Below are 22,003 nucleotides of genomic sequence, written 5' to 3' on the forward strand. Positions count from 1 at the left end.
TGGAGGTTCTTGGAGAAACGCTAGATGGGAAAGAGCTAACGGGCCTTAGTATGTTGAAACGAGACTAAAACGGACATGAATGCGTCTGTGTTTGACACTGCGGACCAGATGTCGGTCGTCTAGTACCCAACGATAGTTAGTGAATGGATGGGAGGCCACTGTGCCATGTGCTACTCCTGACATGTATCAATTATCAGCAGTATCTCAGGACCTGCTGGGTTCATGTGAATGTAATTTTCCAATACACGTATACAAAAAAAAAACCTATATATAACATATATGTATATTTTTTATTTTTTATTTAATTTTTTTTTTTTTGGTGTTCCGAGAAATCCTGCACTCGGTTAGGTTTTTGTGATTTTTTTTATTTTTCTACAGTTGGATTTCGGAGGGGATTTGGTGAAGGGGGTCCACAGGGACCTGAGTGAGCAACATAAACAAACAAAAAAAAAAAAAGATGTTTTTCGGAGCATCTCCGCCCGATGTTCTCTGAGACTCGAGCCATGTTACAACAGGCTGCCTGTAAGTGAGGCTCAACCCATGAGCTGTCATTCAACTGACTGCAAATCATTTAATGAACAACTAACTAACTAAATAAACCAAGTTGACTAATTAGATGTTGTGAATTTTAGTTTCGAGTGCCGATAAGCGGGAAAAAAATATGGACGAACAAAGGAGAAGTCATCATGAGTTTCTAATGAGATTGATAATATTTTTATCAATAATAATTATAAAAACAAAAATAATGAGAATAATAAAAATAATAATAGGACCTGATGCCCTTTCCAACCCAATTGTGACTCTTTCAATTTTAAGGAAAAACCTTCCAAAAGGTAGAAGTTAAAAAGTTGCTTTTTTAAAAATAAGCTTTGTTAGTAAATGCAAATGTTTCCTCACCATATATAAATGATTTTTTTTCTATCTTAATTTGATGTGTTTTTTAATATATGCGAACTCAAACAGGCATTCAGAGGACAAGCATGAACCAATAAGGCAATTTTTTTCCATTTTTTTTCATTTTTTTCAGTCTTTCCGGCTCTGTCACCGTCTTGCATCACCACTGTTATCTTCAGGGTTCTCTCACAACTCGACCCCCCCACCTCCCGCCTCCATCACCCCCTGAGACGAGCTGATCCGTTCGCCACCGGCTGCAAGCTGAAGGGGAAAAAAAAAAATATATTAAATTATCCGCTGACTCCCAGAAGGCCGGCTAGCCTTTAACTACTGCCCTGCGAGTAAATTTCGAAACTGCGTTCTTGTGGGTTTTTCCACAACCTTGTTGAGTGACAGAGTGCATCCTGTTATTGCAAAATAAAGGTCACCCTCCAGAAATCGTTGTGAACTTTAAGGAAGGTGTTTTTTTTTTTTTTTTGTAATCTCCCTGCCGGTTTTATCAAGCGTGTGAGACTTCTGAGGACTTAAAAAAAAAAAAAAAAAAAAAGCTCCCACGTTTTTTTCTGTAAAATCTTTTCATCTGAATGTCAGATTTATTTATTTATTTTTAAGTTTAGCTGTCATTTTCACGCCGTCAAATATCTAGCTCCGTCCGGGGTCGCCGCGCACCTGGAGATGGCAGTTACAGGATTCCGAAGACCAGATGAACCAACTCCCGGGGTTTTTTTCCAAAAAAATCACCTCCGGGGAACAGATTGGAGAAGAACGTGGGTCTGGAGCATGCCGGTCCGGTCTGAAATCCGATGCCGATCAGGTTTGGGTTGGTGGGGAGGGACCGAATCCTGGTTTTGGGTTATCGTGAAGCGTTTGTGGGCGGGGCTTATTAGTGCATTAACTCTAATTGGGCAACACTGTGGTTGAGCTTGTGGCGCTCGTAGCCCCCTTTAAATGTCTTAAAGTGAAAATCAACCCAAGTTACTGATGCCACACGGTCCTGGAACAGCCAGGAAACCGTACCGACCAGAAGGAACCGCTGTCTGCGCTGCCGCCTGCGGCTTTTAATACCCCATGAATCAAAACAGGCGTTTCCGCGATGGACGCGATTGGTCGCACTTCCCGATTAAGTGGAATTCTGAAGGAGTGACAGCTTCTCCGCTCACGTCTGTTTTATACTCCACGCTCCCACGTGTGCATGTTGGTTCTTCCCATCTTCAGTTTCATATTTACATCACTTGTCAGTGGTTTGACCTGCAGAGCAGATTTTGCTGTTTTCACTTAAATTATAAGAGCCGTCTCCCTTGTAGCCTTTATTACAAGTTGGTGTGTTTGAGAGAATCAGTCCATGAACTACATTGCCTTAATCAGCGAGGTCCAAAGCATCTCATTGTGTCCTGAAGCCGCTTTAACCGAGTTCGCAGCCAGAGAACGAATCTGTTTATTTATGTATCTTTTTTTTAATAAAAAAATAACACGTTTGTAAAGCCTCCCTGGTAAGGTTTATTCAGCGGTGCGGCAGAAGAAAAGGAGGAGCAGTGTGGTTTCCGTCCTGGTCGTGGAACAGTGGACCGGCTCCATACCCTCGGCTGTGTCCTCCAGGGGGCGTGGGAGTTTGTCCAACTAGTCTACATGAAGGCATTGGATCGTGTCCCACGTTAGATCCTGTGGGGGTGCTCAAGGAGTACCGAACCCCGTCGTACCGGCTGTTGGGTCCCTGTATGATCGTGTCGGAGCTTGGTCCGCATTGCCGGTTGTAAGTCGGACCCGTCTCCGGTGAGAGCTGGACTCCAGGGCTGCCCTTTGTCACCGATCCTGTTCAAAACTTTCATGGATGGAATTTTTAGCCGCGGTCCAGGGGATCCAGTTTGATGGTCGCAGGATTGAGTCTCTGCTTTTCGCAGATGATGTGGTTCTGTTGGCTTCATCGGGCCGTGATCTCCGGCTCTCACCGGAACGGTTCGCGGCCGAGATGAGGATCGGCACCTCCGAAGCCGAGACCGCGGTGTGCGACCGGAAACAGGCGCCCAGTTCGAGTCGGGGAAGAGGTCCTGCCCCAAGTGGAGGACTTCAAGTATCTCGGGGTCACGAGTGAGGGAAGGATGGAGGTGGATCGGTGCAGCGTCTGCAGGGATGCGGACTCTGTACCGATCTGTGGTGGTGAAGAGGGAGCTGAGCCATAAGGCGAAACTCTCAATTTACCGATCGATCTACGTTCCAACCCTCATCTACGGTCACGAGCTGTTGGTGGTGACCCAAAGAACGAGATCGCGGATACAAGCGGTCAAAATGAGTTTACTCCGCAGGGTGGCCGGACTCTCCCTTAGAGATAAGGTGAGAAGTTGTGTCATCCAGGGAATGCTGCCCCTGTGACCTGAATCCGAATAAGCAGAGGAAAATGGATAGATGGACGTTTGTAAAGTAAATTATGGGTTTTCCTGCTGCTCATGTTGAGAAGGTTTGGCCTTGAAAGCACTGAGTACCAAACAACCTCCTTGTGAAGTCTTCTGATGTTTTATTTTCTTTATTTCTTTGGCCCTTGGGGAATGTTTCAGAGAAAGGACGGCTGCCCGATGCTAAAGCTAACAACGTATTTTGGAAATAGTGACAAAATCTGAGTTCTCTGGGGAGATCTTTCCACCTTTTCAGATATATTTATTATTATTACCGTTAATTTTCTTTTTATATTTTCTCATTTGCAGTGCTAATAAGATACTAAGAGAATCTGCTATCTGAAGCGAGATAAGGGCCTCGAGTAAAACGCGGGGCTTTCAAGCTAATTTGACCGAGCGGTTTAATCGTGTCGTTTGTTGGCGTTCTGTGATTTTCATTGGAGCTTAAAAACACATTCGTAACATAATAATAACTAAAGCTATAGTTAACCCTTTTTTTTTTATAAATTAGTCAACACTTGTAATGGTGAGAAATGGCTTTTAGTAATGTAATGTAATCTTGCGCTACACGCTAACGCAGCCATGAGGCTCTACTTTAAACTATTTTAAACTCTTTGGTGCACTTTAATTTTTGAAAAAGATATTTCTTGCTGTTGCATAGGGATTTCCAAATTAGGACTCTGACGCTGACGGGGGCGCTGTTGTGCTGTGTGTTCACTCTGTACAGACTTTCTGTTCCAGTATGTGTCAAATATGGTTCGCTGTTTACCGTCTGACCTCTTTCTCTTGTTACGCTCGGTGTATATATTCTGATATATATGTATCAAAATATATACATATATATATAAACGACAATTTCCTGCTGGACGCGGCGGTTCGTGGCGCTTCCTGTGCATCCGAACTCAAGGGGATTCCTTTCATTCGTTTACATTTTAAAGACCACGTGAATGTCTAGTGAGGAAAAAGAAGGAAAGAGGGGAAAGAACCGTAGACGATCTGAAGAAGAAAATAATTATATATATATATATATCGTTGATGTTGTTGTATAATTGCTATAAAGAAATGTATTGATGTGTTTTCTTTCATTTTTGTTCAATTGCTTGTTTTTTTTTTTTTTTTCCCTGCTGTGCTGGAGTGCAGTGTGTATCTTCTGCGTATCTTCCCATGGACTGCATTCTTGCCGGAGTTGTGAAACCAAATGGTTCTTCAGGCTCAAACATGGTGGAAAAAATCAAAACAAAATGGAAAAGCCGAGTGACGGCTCTCGAATCCCCAAAGTCTTCGAGGAAGACTGCTTTGTGTTTGGAAAAAAATAAAAAAAACAGAGCGTGTACTGTTTCTTGCCTTACTTCCTGTTGATGCTAGCTGCTAGCATCAGGATTACCCTGAGGTGTCTGTTCCCACAGTCATTGGATCGTTGGCCACGAAGTCGGTCAGATGACGGGACTGTTTGCATCACGTGACCGCGGCTGCAGCGTCATCAAACTCACCTGTTCCTGTTTCTGCCGATGTCAGGCCGAACCAACAGAGCTCGCTTGCTTCTTGTCGACGCATACGGACTCTTTTTTTTTTTTTTTCGCTGAAGCTTGGATTCTAAAATTGTATTTTCCTTTTCCTTTTTTTGCACATGAAATGAATAAACAAGTAAAATAAAGTGCAAAATTTGTGTCTTTTTTTTCAAGCCTTGCAAATCCATTGAGTTTGGAACCGTTTCGCTCCGAGGTATAATTTTAGTTTTTACAACATAAATTGAAATTATTGAACTCATATTTCAGTGCGCTAATTGGTGACATTAATCTCTTCCTTAATGTGGCTGGGACGCTTTCTTGATCTGAACAGAGGCGTCCCATCTTGGGAGGAGTACCATGGGCGTGCCCAGGACTTCACTCCTGTGAGATGAGATGAGATGAGAGCAACTTTATTTATCCCGAAGGAAATTGTCGTGCCAGAGTTTCAAGTAAAAACATAACAGTAATAGATGATAGCAGGAAGGAGGGGGAGAATAAGAAATACAATAAAATATAGATTGTCAAGGTTAAGGCTTAAAGTGTTTTCAGGTCTTAAGTACAAAGATTTGAAGATTCCCTGCGGCTGAGGGAAGAGGAATTAAAAAGTCTGATAGCCTGTGCCGATAGATGACGGCACATCAACAAAATACAAGGTGGATGGAATTTTATTTGTAAATTAAAAAGAAGAAAAGCATAAACCAAGTAGCTTAATTTTGGGTGGCAGTGGTCAAACGTCAAGCGCGGTTGACGTTGCCAGTTGGTCGTTCCTCCACACGTTGCCCCTTCATACCCCCGGGCTCTTTTGCATCCTACTTTCTATTTGATTTATTGGTCTTTTCTTGCGTTGTTGTGGTGACTGGCTGTCCGTTTCGCCGGCGCACCTGCCTGACGAAAAGAGTCAGAAGTCTGACGAAATCTCCAAGTTTCCTCTGTGTATCAGGCTGGGTGGTGGGCACATTCGTCAAGGTGAGTTTTGACTCCTCCAACCAAAAGTAGTTCATCAAAACATAGATAAACAGATAAATAAAAGCAATGCAATAAATTACAATACTCTGTGATTTACTAAGGAAATAAACAAATATATACTGGACAGAATTCACAAATTTTGAAAAGTTCACACAAACTCTTCCATTTGACGCCCCCAGCTTGGTTGAACGTTCCTGTTTTTTTTTTTGTGTATTTATTAATTTTTTCCAAACGTCAATCAGAAACGCTGTGTTGACAGATGCTTTTCTTCTCCTCCCGCCTCCAGACGTCAAGTGGGATTCAGTTAGTTCTGCAAAAAGACATCTGCAGATGTCGGCATATGCAGATGGATCGTTCAAGGTGATTTAATTTGAAAGTGATTTGTGTTTGGGATTTGATATAAACTTGATCTCTTTTATTTTAAACCCAAACATTAAAAACAATAGATTTTTAATTGATAAAAATCATCTGAAAAAAAATTACAAGCTAATATATGAAAATATTTTGAATGGTGAAATAGTGTCGTATACAAGTACTACACACAATTCTGGAGTCAGATGCAAAGTATGAAATAATCAACTCTGTTTTTCTAGGAAACTCATTTGACCTTTTCAGATTTATTTGTTATTATTACTGTTAGCTTCTTTTGAAAAAAAAAAAAAAAAAAAAAAAAAAAAAACATTTTCTTATTTGCAGTTCCTGCTCCTGGGTTTGGACTGCGAGAGGAAAAGGTTAAAGTAATTTCCTCCTAGCGCTGAAGGTCAGCTGGGAGAAACTGCCTCCAGCATGAAAGGTGTACTATTGATGGAGGTTCTGGTGTTTAACTCTCATTATTGCAGGTATTTATATATATATATTTTACAGTATATATAGTCCAGGTCCTGGACTATCAGGCAAGAGGCAGGGTTCATCCTGGACTCCACGATGATGAAAATTTTATACCTTTAAAGTTTGCAAATTTCATTGTATTAGTTTTTTTCTCCTCTTTTATATATTTACTTCATTTCACTTCATTCATTCAGTGCCATATATGTCACTCCCCAGCATTTTGACATCTGTGATTGGAAAGAATGACAACAAATCATGAAAATGATATACTTTATGTGACCAGAAATTGTATTTTTTATTTTATTTTGTTTTTTATACCAAAAGCACCATTACCTAGTAAGACAATCTCTACAACATCACTGAAAATAAATGATAATCATAATCGCCATCCCAAATGACTGTTCTGTGATCAATTTGTATTTTTTTTTTTTTTCAATTGAACATGAATAGTATAAACAGATATACAAATGTACAAATAAACATGGCAAGGTAGAATCGAATGTCAATGAAACAACCGGGGAAGAGGAAGCAAAGGACATAAGGACATTCTGTATGTAATCACTTAAATGTACAGGTTAACAATGTTAAATAATTTTGAGAAATGTTTAATGCTAGAAGAAAAAGAAAATAAAAGAAAATGAATAAGTAAATAAATAGATTTAAAAAACCTTGCAAAGGGAATATAATATGTATTTAACTTGGTGGTTTAAAAGGAATCTCATACATCAAATTGTATATTTTTTGGTGTTTGGATTTTTCCATAAGTTTTAAGGATTTTTTTATATCACTCAAAATCGTTTATAAAGAACGTAAAATTAGGGGAACATTTTTGCATTCTGTTTTTTGTGAATGAAGAACGTGGCTAGGCTGAAAATAATATTGACACATAGTTCATCTCTTTGTTGCTTAAAAGTAAACCATCGTCTTTTGAGAAGAAAACTGGTGACGATGGAAATTTGTCTTTAACCCATTTAGGAGTTTTAGCCCAAAAGCCCTGTACTTTTTCGCATCAGAAAAAATATATGGTCAGTGGTTTCAATATTGTCTTCATAAAATGTACAAATATCATATTCAATATGAAGATGTGCCCTCAATAATTCCTTAGATGGGTAGATGTCATTCATAATTTTGAAGTGGGTCTCTTTTGCCTTGGAGGAATGGGTGATCAATTTATAATTAATAGTAAACAACGGACTGTGTGTGTCACTTCCTGGTTGCACCTGATTGGTCGAGGTTCTCTGGACTCGTCTGCTTCGGACGGCGTGCAGGTAAACTTTCTCTCGTTCCCGCCGATCGAGGAGATGAAATTTATAAAGAAGGTTTTAGAGAGAAACAAGACAAAGGGTTAGTTGTGCATTTGTTTTACACCGGAAGCGGTTTGTGCCGTCCGCGTTTACATCCCCCGCGTCGGGCCGGTTCTCCGCCTCGTCGATATTTTCGCTGGAAAACGACGGTTAAATTTGATTTTTACCCAAGAAAAATGGGTCACAATGAAGCCGAAGGAACGACAACTCGTTGCCAATTTTGTTGCATTAAATGTCTGTGCTCTGTGTTTTCGATAAGCGAAAAAACGAGCAAGCGAACTAAAAAACAATATTTTCTTAACCAGATTCGGCTCATTCAAACTCCAACCGCAGACATTGGAGTCATCGAAATTTGAGTTGTTCAATTAAATCAAAACAGAAATGTTGCTGTTATGTTAATGATGGCATTTGAACGCATTTGAGTGCTTCAATTAGATTTAAAAAACACTAAAACAGAGTAATTATCATTTAAATTACCATAAGGGGTCAAGTTTTGTGACTTTTTGGCAATGGAAGGCTGTGTTTAACTGAATATAAAAAGTCATTAGTTTTTTTTCTCTCTTTAAAGGCTAATAAATCAAATATTTAAATGGGAAATTAGTCAAAAATTCACCTGGTATGTTTTTAATGTCATTAGTTGGAAGCTAGAAGGGGAAGTCTTCCTGGAAATGTGCCCAAGTCATTGCATTGTTTTTTTTTTTTTAGCGACTCACAAATATGATCCTGCAGGCACAGTCGCCCATTGCTACCATAAACGTCCCCCGCCGTCCATCTTCTAATATGGGGTCGGAGGGTCCATGGCAACATCATTGACCCCCGACCCCTTCCTCGCCGTCTGCAGCGCGGCGTCAATGATAAGTCCGATAGAATGTTGCGATATTGATCCTCCAGGGATTTGTGGGTGAGCTGCGGGGCAGTTTTGTTGTGCTTGCAGATTGACCTTTGACCTACGCACACTTGCCCCCCCCCTCTCCACTCCCCGCGCTGGCAGTCAGTCACGTCGAGGCGGGTTCATAAACGAAATGTAAAAAAAAAAAAAAAAAAAAGCTACCAAAATGAATCACTTCAATGATCTAGAAAGAAACAGACTGGCATTGAATTATTATTATTACTATTTTCATTTGGATCACATGTGTGTGTGTGTGGCTGCTGTGATTTCTATTACAACCCTTGCTGTTATAAGCTCATTAATAATTTTAAATGTTGATAATGACAAGTTCAAGCATCGGTGAAGATGACCAGACGTTTTTGACGAAAGGCAAACGGGCTCAAACATCGAAAGTGTTTCCCGGCATCCACGTCACGTACCGATACGGCAAACGATAACGGCGAGGCCCAGTTGACGCCACGATCCAATTACAGTAATCCGCTCGCAGAGCGACCATTTCCAGGCAGCCCGAAACGGATGGGGGGGGGGGGGGGGGGGGGGCGTGGCCGTTCATCAGACCCCACGCAAACTCAACGCGCCCCCAACCCCCTAACTGCCATCTTGGCCGTCAGACCGTCGGATCCGAACATCCTTCATCTACAAATGTGGGGGTTGAAAGGATAGCGTGCGCGCATACGTGCCCAGGCGACGGACGTCACGCAGCCGCCTAATTAGCCGCAATCATAAGGCCTGGAAATAGAAGCGGCCATGACTAATGAACAGTAATTAGAAGCAGGAGGGAGAAGAGATGCAATTAATAAAGAGAGACAAAAGGAGGAGGAAGATAAGACCAACCCCCCCCCTGACAGTCCCCTGACAGTCAAGAGCTCCCGGTCATGATGGAACTGAGCGGAACAGGACAGGGAGACGGTACGTCTCTGGAAAAACACAGGCGATTAAGTGTGTGTGTGTGTGTGCGTGTGTGGGGTGAAGTCCAATAGAGCAAAAAGAAAACACCTCCAATTTCCGTCTTGCATTGAAGCCCTAACATTTGGAGCCTCGTCACGGCCGCTGGGATCGTGTAACGGCTTCGTCTGAGCCGCCGTTTACTCAAGCAGGAGTCATTACTCCTCCTGTAATGCGTCTGCCCTCCGTTAACGGGCCGGAAATGAGCCGGACTTTCTTGATTAAACCATAAAAGGCTAAAGATAAACACCTCTAGATTTGTTATTTTATATTGCGGTGAAGCTGGATGGAGTGTTGTTTATCCCTCCCCCCCGACTCTGAGAGCAAGACAATAATGAATGAATGAATGGATGGATGATAATAGTGGTAAAGCTAATAAACGCGCTATGATGTCGAGTCCATTCTCCGTTTTATCCTCCTCCTTCTTCATGTCTAAATTGACTTTTAGGGAGGTTTTCAAAGCGTTCTTTAAACGGGACGCTCCACAAAGCCCTACAACTGCATTATAAGGAGCGACCTCTGTGGGTGTAACCTGGATTCAATCGAACCCCAGGGGTTCGGTGAGTCGATCTCAGGGGTTCAGGGGACGTCAAGACGCATCCGACTCATATAATTGGTGACGACGCGCCCCGCTTGGCCGTCACTGGCTGCAGGTGATCACGCCACATAGCTCAACCCGTCTGCTGCTGGGATTTTGGTGCGCTCAGTGGTCAACCTGTGACTGACGTGTGATTTCTTTCATAATATTAAAATCTGGTCATACTAATTGTGTTGAGGAAAAAAAATTATCGTCATAAGAATACGTACAGATTCACATGTATAACAAAGTGTGTTGTGGGAGTCTGTGTCTTAATGCCAAGCGAGTTGAGCAATTCTAGTCCAGCAGCGGCAAAACACTTCCTTATTCCTTCCTTTTCATTCTTATGGTTTTGTTTTTGTGTGAAAATCATGTCTTGCTGGTTTTGTTCTTTGAACACAGTGACGCCGAGGCACGGCTCATTGTGTGCGCCAATAAAAAATATACCTATGTCTTGAATTTGAAAAATCGTATTTTATTTTACCAATAAATAAGGGTTTGGTGAATGCGCATATGAAAGGTGGTGGGGTTCAGTACCTCCGACAAGATTAAGAACCACTGGTAAAGACAGAAAGGACTAAAAATACCTCCTAAACATATTGCATAAGCATCATATCCTTTCAGATTATCTGTGTGGAGTGGATTTTTTTTTTTCTTTGATAATTTTTTTCACTCCCGCCTCCACAGTCCGCGAATTCCTAAATGTCTTATTGCGCCGCCACTGTTCTATTGCACTGTTCATATTCACATCTATAATCATATTTATAATAATATTTACCGATCAGCACGTATCCAAATGCGCTGCAAAGTAGGGATTTCACTGTACATGTGACAAAAAATTTTAATCTTGAATATATATGTACCTGTCATACTAATGTAGAGAAAAACTCAAATGAAAAATTGAGTTAAAAAGATAATTTTTTAAATATCTAAAGAGATTGATCAGAAAACAGGAGAATCCTTTGGTCTCGTTGATCATGCTGATGGGATTTTTTTCCAAACGCCGCAATTTTCATTTCATTTGCAGAAGAAGCCCCTTGGTTTCACCTCATGATTTATTTATTTCTGATAATTTAATGGCCCTGAGAGCCCCGGACGTCGCCCGTCCGTCTGGGACAGAGGGATCAGAGAGGTCGGGAATTAGGTTGTTGGAGAGGACGAGGCGGTCGATGAGTGATGGCCGGCCAGAAGAGCCGAAATCCTCCCAGCGAACAGAGGGGGAGTGGGAGCGGGAGGGGGGCTGCGTCATGGCAACGCACGATGGAGCCGTGATGTCATAGAAGAACTTCCCCGTAACTAAAAACAAAGCAAAAGAGCAGCTGCTTTCGTGAGTTTGGCCTTAAAGCGACACGTTTTGTCTCGTCTTTGTTTGGCATCAAAAACCGCGCCAACTTCAGCCTCGGGGTTCAGCCCCGACGCCTTGTTTGTTTTCTTTCTAGTTGCGTCAGGTGCATGTTGTTGCCGTAGCAACAAGAGAGGCGCGTTTCCCAGCAAGAGGCGAAAACACTGCGGCTCGTGAGACGATGTGGAGGAGGATGCGTTGGATTTCATCCGAGGGAAAACTCGGGAGATAAAACCCGGAGGATGACATTCAGGTAGAAGAGACTCCTGACTTCCTTTCAAATCATCCTTGAAATTAAAACGTCAGAAACTTTAATCTTTAATACTACCGTCATTTCCGGACTATAAGCCGCTACTTTTTTCACACGCTTTAAACACTTCGGCTCAAGCAATGATGTGGCTAATTTATGGATATTTTGGGGGGCTAATGAGCTTCCTGCCGTCGAAACATTCAGCCTCATCACATCGGACCGACGAAATTACCGTGAAATTCTGAGGCCGTTCAATTCCGACGCCGAAGAAGACAAATTTAATGGAGTCAAAGTTAGCGATCAGCTGGAGTCGGACAAAGCGGGGATGGATAATGAATGGATGGGCTGACCTTACCTCGTGTTATTTATTAATAATCTTTTTCATCAGCCTTGTTACAGGCACCGTACGGGAAAAAAAGTATTTCCAGTACGTGTTTGTGGATGCGACCGGTATGTATTTAATTAAAAGTAAAAAAAAAAAGTTTTTGTGTAGCATCTATCTCATGTTACAACGTTGACACCTGCAGCTTATAGACAGGTGAGCCAATATACTGTATGTACACATGCATTTATTTAGTTTTAGCCGGTGCAGGTCATATTCAGGAATGCTCTAGAAAATACGGTATAACTCTTCTACTTACAGTGATTGAAATGCTATGCTAACCTCCATCTTCCTCATGATAGTAAGCTTTTATTCAAATAATATTAAGTTTGTCTGATGACATTGTGAATTCATCTCCTTATACTTAAACATTTGATCTGATAAAATTCGCTATTGGCCTAAATTTACAGGCTTAAAATGCAAACTAATCCGGTAATATTAGGAACTTATGCAACACATCAGCTGTTTGTCTCTCAATAACACTATCATTTAAAAACAATGGTTTCAATTCAGAATAGTTTGATCTTGTTCCTAAAAACTCCTCACAGGGAAGCAGTGTCTTACCTCCGCCGGACCTCCGTCTTCTTCCTCGTCCTTCTCCTGCTCCCGTCTCTGGGGGTTCGGAGCTACGAGGCCCCGGAGGACAAGGAGGACGTGTTTGCCAAACGGGCCTGTCCTGCCTTCCTCATGCTGGTCAACGCCGCCTACCTGGCCGGGGCCACCGTGGAGCTGCCCTGCGCCTGCAAGCCAGAGAAGGTCTCGGACATCCCATAATGATACCCGCCTTACGCATGTGGTTTGACCCCTAGGTTATAGAATAAGGCAGAAATCTGAATTTCCCAAATTATAATTTTTTGGGAATTTCCATGAATTTCTTGCAGCCTTTCAGGTTGTTTTATTTATTTTTTTTTTGTAACATCTCAGTACATTTTTTATTATGTTCCGGAATTTATTTAATTATTTTTATTCTGATTTTTGGCTGCTTGTTCCTGACAGTTAATTGTTATTACTATCTGTGTTTATCTATATGTCTGTGCGGTATCCTCGAGCGCCTCAAATAAAATGTACTAGTATTATTGTTGTAGAACATAAATGTGAAAGGTATAGCAATTTAAAGGAATGGAAAAATATACACTGCTCAAAAAAATAAAGGGAACACTTAAAAAACACATCCTAGATCTAAATGAATGAAATATTCTTATGAAATACTTTGCTCTTTACACAGTTGAATGTGCTGACAACAAAATCACACAAAAATGATCAATGGAAATCAAATGTATCAACCCATGGAGGTCTGGATTAGGAATCACACTCAAAATTAAAGTGTAAAAACAAACTCCAGGCTGATCCAACTTTGATGTAATGTCCTTAAAACACGTCAAAATGAATCTGTGTTGCTTCTAGAGTGGACACTATGATTTCACAGAGTTGTGATTGACTTGGAGTTACATTGTGTTGTTCAAGTGTTCCCTTTATTTCTTTGAGCAGTATATTTACAGTATACCCTTGTTTTGCACGGGGGTTACGTTTCAAAAAGAACCCGTGATAGGGAAAATCCATGAAGTAGAAACCTTTATTTTTTTTTATACTTATTATACAATTAAATACTTTATTATACATTACTGCTGTCCTTTTTTTTCCAGTTTTTTTTCCTCCTTCTTTATGGAACGAACGAAAGATTTATTAATTCCGTAATGCCGACCTACAGCCGCATAGCTTTTACCTTCCCTTAGCATGTCCAGAAGTTTAACTTTACCTGCGATAGAGAGCATCTTCCGCTGGCTTTCGGGCCCTGCCGCAGGCGCTTTTGTCGGTCCAGAGCGTTTTGTCGACATTATGGGCTTTAGAGAAACTCAAAATTGCAAGAGAATTTGCACGTACGTAATGTAAATTTGGCAAGCTGTTTTACGTACGCGCACATATTAAACTGCAACGTTATTGACGCACAGGTAGAGAAGAAGCGGAGCGACTTTTTAGCCAATCAGAATGCAGAACCCAATGCGCGATGCAAATCCGTGAAGTAGCGAAACCGAGAAAAGTAAACCGCGTTATAGCGAGGGATCACTGTATACATTAAACACCATTTCAATTTTAACAGTAAAGTCGCTTGAGCTTGGAATAACTTGTGAAAGGTTATATATATATAAACATATATAGACATGGGAGATAGTCGGTGTCTCACTATTGATCCGCTGATTACCTGATCAGTGCTTTTGTTTAGATAATCTTTGATCATGTGGTGAATGTGATGCCTCGCAGGTCCAGTCAGTGGTTTGGTTCTTCAGGAAGCATCAGGCCGGCTCGGAGGAGACCAGAGCCTTGACCGACCACCGTGGCAACAGGCTGCTGGACGCCAGTCATATCCCCCACAGCGGTGACCTGCAGAGTCGCTTCTCCATCCGTCTCTTCAGCCTGCTGATCTTCAGGGCGGGAACCGACGACTCGGGCGTCTACATCTGTGGCTCGACCAACAAAGACTTCTTCTACGGCTACGACCTGGACATCCAGGAGGCGCTAAAGTTCAGCTACGCACCCAGGTGACATGAAAGGTCTCTACTGACAGCAAGGTGCCGGTTCTGGTCCTGTTCAGTCATATTCCTTTGGCCGCCCCCATCCAATACTATTCTCTGTCTTCTCCTCTCTCACACCGACCAACTTCATGTCTCGTTTCACCACATCCATGAATCTTCTCTTTGGTCGTCCTCTAGGTCTCCTGCCATTGCATTCACTATCCCTCCTCTGTACATGATGGTCTCAGTCTGACCTTATCGCCAAAACATCCACCCTGTGCGGTCTTTGTCCAGTTTTGGGGTTTCGAGCTCTAAACGTCCCGCTTCCGAAGTAACATCCGAATGCATTTGTGTGCCAATGTCCCAAAAGCCCTGTTGATTTAACTGATAAAATAAGAAATTCAGCCTCGAAGTTGAAATGACTGTAAGCATGATCTCGCGTTTTCTGTGTATCGTGTCATGTATCCCTCGACCTTGGATCGCTGGGACCTAAAATAAGTTTAAAAAGTAATCGCTTCCCTCGAACATGGCATTCGACAGAAAAATGTCCTCGTATCACATGCCAGGCTAAATTTTCATGTGCATTTTGAATAATTCATTTCATTTACTTGAGCAGTGCCACTGTCACTACAAGCTTGTTAGCATTGCTGTTGCGTTAGTTATGCTCTACTCAGTAGTCCCTTGTTTTATCACTGGCTTGCGTTCCAGAACCAGCCACGATAAACAAAGTAGCGGCTGTATTTTTTATTTTATTTGTGTACATTTTAAAACTTTATGACCCTCCCCACACTCCTATTAACCTTTCCCATACTCATTGAAAACACTTTGTATGTATTTCACACAAGCGATCGCACGTCTGCGTGAAATGGACAAGTCGAGAAGCTGAATGCGTGCTACACGCAGATGATGCAGACATTGACACTACTTTTGCTGAGCCAATCAGAGCTCAGGATGCAGGACACCACGCTCTGGTTGGTCACCGCCATAGAAAATGCTTATTTTACCATCAAAAATCCTTTAAATGATAAATATACATTCATAATGCATATTGGTAGATAATAAAATCTGGATTATTAATTGGCCATACAATAATTTTTAAAGGATATTTTGCCATTTCACTATTTTATATTGCGGATTTTTAATCAGTGAGACCGCGAAAGGTGAATCGCCTGCTACTGTTTTGTCATAATGGATCGTCATGTCACTCTGGTATATCATATTTTTCTCTGCGTCGTTTCTTTCTGATTCAATCGACCGAAGTTTTGATTTTTGTTCCTTTTTAGACTCACCGCTGAAATCCCGACCGAAGAGGAGAGCCAAATAAGCGGACGCCGATCCGCTCCGATGCTGTACCGTGTCTTCACCGGTTTCCATAACTGGTCGGTATGCGATCGCTGCGACGCTCCCGGGGAGCAGGTCCGTATCGGACTCTGCTACATCCACTCGCGCTTCCTGCATGTGCGCTACAGACGGGACAATCAGACGGTGTCGTCTTGCGGCTCGGGCGCCGTTCCCCGGGCTTTTGGACGCCTTAAGACAAGGGGAGCCGGCACCAAGTTGGAGGTGAAAAGCTGCCGCGTGTCATGTGGTCTGGACGCTCCCTCCAACGCCAAACTCTCCACGTTGTTGTCATTTCTAGGTTTCAGGTGAGCGGTGATTTGTCTCAGACGACCATTTTTGTCCTGAATATCTATAGTTTTATAAAAAAATATTAAGACCTCCAGAACAGAGTTTTTCAGAGTGCCAGGCAGATTTTGGGGTCGGGGAACCTTCTGTGCTGCAGGGAGCTGTGAATCAATGACCCATTGACTGGTCATCAAATTAGCACCAAACATTAGTTGGTCACTGGCCGAGGTAGATGCCTGTAAGATAATGAAGTTTTTTTTTTTATCCCGAGTTCAAAATGAACAGTATCCCCAGAACGGGGCCTTTTTTTTTTCTATATTTTGATGTCAACATCTAGAAATTCAACAAGTTATCAATCCCTGCCAGAAGCCTTGTTGGTACGAATGGTCAAGCAATGACAACAAGATTTACACTAATCATTGGAAAGGACAAAAGTAGGGCTCCTTCTCTTGGCTTCAGCCGTTTGGGTCGGTTTCTTCCGATAAACAATAGAATATCCAACTTTCTGACAGAAATCATGCGGAAGCAAGGCAATAGCTAGCACTAGAGCCAATGTTTATTTCCATGGCAATGTAATGTATGGGCTGATCTTTGCACAAATAACTCAATGAATTATTCTAAAAATGACAGAAATGAGGGGGTAGAACAGTAATTATGCCAAATATCTTCTGTTCCCGCCCTTTAGTTCCGACTCCGTCCCGGTTTTCTACCTGAATCGCCCGGCAGGACACATCCTCACCCTGGGTTGCCCAAAAGCACGACCGACCTCGGCGGTGGCCTGGGACCGAGGAACCACGCCCATTTTCAGGTTAAAGCACTTGGAGAGTCGTAACGTCACGACCACGTCCTCGCGGATCACAATAGATGCCGGGAATCACCTTGTGTTCAGAAACGCCAAAGTTCAGGACTCAGGTACCAATTATTCATCAGGGTAATGCTTTCCCAAGTTGCGAAGTATTTTCACAAAATCGTCCTGTTATATATTCAGGGATCTACTACTGTTGGCTTCAGGGTCGCCGGGCAGCTGAAATTCGCCTCCTGGTCTACGTCCATTTTGGTCCGGGTCCTTCCATCACCACACATCCTGACTTCTTGGTTGCGATGAATGTCATTTGGACGTCATACCTGAGCATGTTTGGTGTGTTTTGCCTGCTGCTGCTTGGTAGATTTGGAATTAGATGCTACAGGGATTTAAAATAAATGATGATACTTTATTACTTCCTTGCGGAAGATTCTATCTCTGCATTTAACCCATGATGGATGAACTAAGAGCAGTTGGAATCCATCGAGCGGCGCCAGGGGAGCAGTTAGGGGTTCAGTGTCTTGCTCAACAACATTTTGACACACTAGGACAGGAATGGGCAATTATTTTGGCTGGCGGGGCTCATTTCTTATTCAATTTCTATGCACGGGCAAACTAGGTGAACGAAATGAAAATTGCAATTTTTAATTTGCCATTTTATTTCAATTTTAGAATCATTAATAATAATCTAAATGTACTGACCGACATTATTTTGGCAAAAAAAAAAAAAAAAAAAAAAAAAAATTCTAAATTCAATATTGATTGAAAATACTTGTTAAAATATTCACAGAAAATAGTTTGGCGGGCCGAATAGAAATGCAAACTTGGCTGGATGTGGCCCGCGGGCCGTAAAATGTCAAACCAGGAATGTTTGGTTCCAAGGACGATTGCTCTGTCTGCTCCCAGATGCCTGAAAATTCTGAATTAAACTAATTTGAACAGGGAGGAGATGCTTTTACTTCCTAGAGCGAAGCAGCACTCGCATGGATGAAAAAAATATTTTCATTACATTTTTTTTACATTACATTGCATTTGGCAGTCGCTTTTATCCAAAGCGACTTACGATAGAATTGGGATTTTTCATGGGATTTGATACTTTCAAGGCATCTTAGCCTTGTCAGCTGCACAAAGTGCGCATCTATGACGATGATGTGGTTGAATACAAGCGGGCAACTGGCCACTATTTCTCTTCCGGGACAGTATTTGATTCTCAGATTGACTCGATGTAGGTCACGGCCTCTTTGTAACTCACACAAATCCAGTTATTTCAGGGGGGGTGAGAGAGAAGGAGCAAAACAATGAGAGCAGAGCAAGGTAAGGACTCTGAGATAAAAAAGGGAAATAGGATGGATGATGGAAAAAAATCAGGCCTGAGTTGAAAGAAAAGAAAATGAGAGGAGGAGTCAGTGAAGGAGAAGAATCTGGAGGAGGACGCTAATGCTAATGGACACACTGAGAGTCTTTGCAACATTGCCATCTCATTTTTACAAATTAGAGCAGCTGCAAGTCAAGAATGGTGACAAGGGGGATGGATTGTTGTTGTTGTTGCATCACAGCAAGAAGGTTCCGGGTTCAACCTTTTTTTATTGCTGTGGGTTCCCTTTGTCCTGCCTGAGTTCGCTCTGTGCGGGTTCTCCATGTTTGTTCTTTCCCTGTTCTCCTGCATGGGTTTCTCCAGGTTCTCCGTCTTCTTTCAACACTCCGATGGCAGGAAGCGGGTTGGATGAAGGCTCACTTCTCCAGGTTAAACCTGACCAGTGTAGAAAACTAATTTCAGGGTGCTGGTGAGAATCTTTTGGTATATCTATCTAGCTACCCGTTGTTCTGCAGGTGCGTAGATGTGACCAAGATGGGCGAAATCAGCAAACGTTTGATAAGACTTTGTATCGGACAACGTGACCCTCGGGTTAGATCGGGGTGACAAACTCAAATACACAGTGGGCCGAAATTCAAAGTTGCGGGCCAACATTGATATTTATTCCTCCAGATATAACAAAGAACCTTTTCATATGGACCCAAACAAGTTTTGCTTAAAAACTAAATATGGAACAAGCATAGCTTAATACTATTCAATATATAACTTAATATCGCACACATGCAAAATCCTGTGTTCTGCCTAAGTAGCAGGCTGCCAGTATTAGCATAAGGTCGCTATGACGACCGTACACAGAGGAGAGGGCGTTTATGGGTCCTGTTGTGATTTTCATGCCAAAACACCAGCAGAAAATTCTGGGATTTATAGAATAAGCGGTACATGCACTGTAGGTTATACCGAAGGGCTAGCTCTCATAGTCATTTGGTGTGGCTTTGCGGGCCAAATATAATTACAGTGCGGGCCAAATGTGGCCCGCGGGCCGGAGTTTAACACCGATGTGTTAGATAGTGAGTGCTTTATGCTCTGACTTTCCCATTAAGGGATGATGTGAAGGGCCACTTTTACCGAAAATTAGATTTTGTGATTTCAATGCCAGAGTGGGGAAGAACAGAAAGGTACAGTTTGTGGCTCATCAGTGAGGAACTGTTGATGTTTTCGGATTTGCTCCTGGAAAACTCAAATTATCTAGATTCAGGCTGGAAATCGACGAGGCAAGCGGATTTCTTTTGCACGTTGATTTTCTTTTTTTTTTTTTTTTCTCGCTGTTTTGTTGTCATTTTTTCATGTATTTGGTTTTTTGATCAATTTCATGAGATTTTCTTTTTTTTTGTATTGATTTATTTTTCCTGATTTTTGGTAAATTCCTTTCCCTGTCTGATGGCTGGATTGTGCCACAATACAAATCTTTCAACTATTTTCCAAAGTCCAAGATTTTCCCATTTCTTTCTTATGAATTCCTTGCCTTGAGACAGGCCCTGACTGATTTACAGGTTTTCCAGGATTTTTTTGAATCCTAATTTATCATGCTGGTGCTGCCGAGTATTGATTATCAGCACATCTGTGATGTCACAACCCAAAGTCGTAGAAAGTCATATTTTTTTATTATTTTTGTGTGCGTTCGTTGCTCCTTCTTGCCAGACACTAGAATGCATCATGCAATGTTTTTGATGTAAGAAAACAATCACACAATTATCAACGTCCCTCATAGTTTTTTTATTCAAACAATCACACTGCTCATATAAAAAGTATAAAATCAACCCCATCCTGATATAACAAAAGCAGGATGTTGATAGTTTTGCTTCTACCAAACACAGTCCAACATCTAAAAGAGGCCACGAGTCATTTAGTGTTCTGGTGCAAATACTGAAAAAGGCAGTGTTTTACTTGTGTGTTGACTGAAGAGCTGAGTACACAACATTTCAGCGTGAAGTGATTTCAGCAGGTGTTTAACCCTTGTGTTGTCTTGCGGGTCAAAAGTGACCCACTACCATGTTTAGCTGTAGAAAAAACACCTTAACCTATTTTTTTCCAACTTGAAATTTTATGACTTTTCCTAAAGAGACCCCGTAATTGGAAAAAAGTGATGCTTCTTTTTTGTTTATGTTTCCATGTGGGCTGTACACCACTGGGGTACAAAGATTGTCTTATGGGTCATTTTTGACCCGCAGGACAAAGGGAGTAAACACAATGTTAAGATCGCACGAGGGTTAAGTCAGAAGACTCTCCCTCCTGCAAACAACACAGAGACACAGAGGAACCGGAACTGAGTCCAAACCCAGGATGAAGCGGATGAGTGAAAGTGGTGAAGAAGGTGTGGAGGTGAATCAGTTTGTCAGAGGAGACGCTGTAGAAGGACAGAATGCCAGCAGGACAGTCTACATACACTGCAACTCTGTGAGAGACGACCCCGGTGGAGAGTAATGTTACGCTGTCATAGTGACAAACATGGTAACCTTGATCAGAGCAGAACAGATTCCACGACTGGTCGTTCCATCCAAACCAAAGGTCCCTCTGACATCCTTTCCTTCTGATTCCTCTGTAACTCACAGCTACATCAACACGTCCTCTCCACTCCACCTCCCAGTAACAGCGACCAGTCAAACCATTGCTACACAGCAACATAGAACACTGATCGAATCTCTCTGGATGATCAGGATATGGTTGTAGTTCTTCCATGGCTGCGACTGTCCTGTTGTTGTCTGACAGTTTCAGGTTAATATTAACAGTGTTTGAGTCCAGTGTGAGTTCACAACAATCTGATGGAGAAAATAAGAAACAAAAAATAATGAATCATCAGATGGATTCACTTTCCTTGAAACCCTGAGATGTGAGTTAGTAAAGTCTCATGATGTCAACATTGTCAGTCATCAACTGTTAACCCTGATTTAACCACTTAACACCTCAACTATCAGCTCTGTGTTTCAGTCAAAGCTGATTGTGTTTAATTGTCACGAATCAAGAGAAAATCCACACTTACACTTCCTCAGACCAGGTTTTAACCTGTGCTCTCCACCATGGTCCACCCTGGAGGAAGAAACACAAGAATCTCATCACCTGTTTTTCAAAACCTGATTTCTCCTTTTTAGCGCTGAAACCTAAACGCAGTCACTGACTCAGCTTTGCAAAGAAAGGCGTCACATCTGGATCTGCAGATTTGAGGGATCAACACAGCAGTGTGTCTTTCTCTCCATCAGGTAAATCAAACTCAAGGATTGGGGGCAAAATCTATTGCAGAATTTTATCTCAGATGGCCCAAGAGAACAATGATTAAAATTTCCACTATTTCAACCTTCGATTAGTGTTTCTGTTGATGACTATATATGACAATGAAATGTGTTATTTATCACTTTCAGTTTTTATCTCTATAAATGTTGATTTTTATCCAAAGGGAAATATTTGTATTTTTCAATATTTGTTA

General features: G+C 41.9%; 1 protein-coding gene and 1 pseudogene across 2 annotated transcripts; one reads left to right on the forward strand and one right to left on the reverse strand.

The window, feature by feature from the left end:
- The first annotated feature begins 11,834 nt into the window (after positions 1-11,834).
- LOC147226993 (Ig-like V-type domain-containing protein FAM187A) lies at positions 11,835-21,747 on the forward strand. The gene is made up of 6 exons (XM_086159119.1): positions 11,835-11,893; positions 12,821-13,028; positions 14,532-14,809; positions 16,066-16,428; positions 17,094-17,216; positions 21,672-21,747. The coding sequence occupies exons 1-6, from the start codon at positions 11,883-11,885 to the stop codon at positions 21,682-21,684; spliced, it is 996 nt and encodes a 331-aa protein (XP_086015245.1). The 5' UTR covers positions 11,835-11,882; the 3' UTR covers positions 21,685-21,747.
- On the reverse strand, positions 20,793-21,620 carry LOC147226994 (neoverrucotoxin subunit alpha-like; annotated as a pseudogene). The gene is made up of 2 exons (XR_015107149.1): positions 21,563-21,620; positions 20,793-21,341 (listed from the first exon to the last, which is right to left on the reverse strand). The product of XR_015107149.1 is annotated as a neoverrucotoxin subunit alpha-like (transcript).
- Positions 21,748-22,003: the final 256 nt, after the last annotated feature.

The sequence above is a fragment of the Fistularia commersonii genome, chromosome 14 (genome assembly GCF_037954325.1).
Source record: "Fistularia commersonii isolate RoL2024-O1a breed Wild chromosome 14, RoL_Fcom_v1.0, whole genome shotgun sequence".
Lineage (NCBI taxonomy): Eukaryota > Metazoa > Chordata > Actinopteri > Syngnathiformes > Fistulariidae > Fistularia > Fistularia commersonii.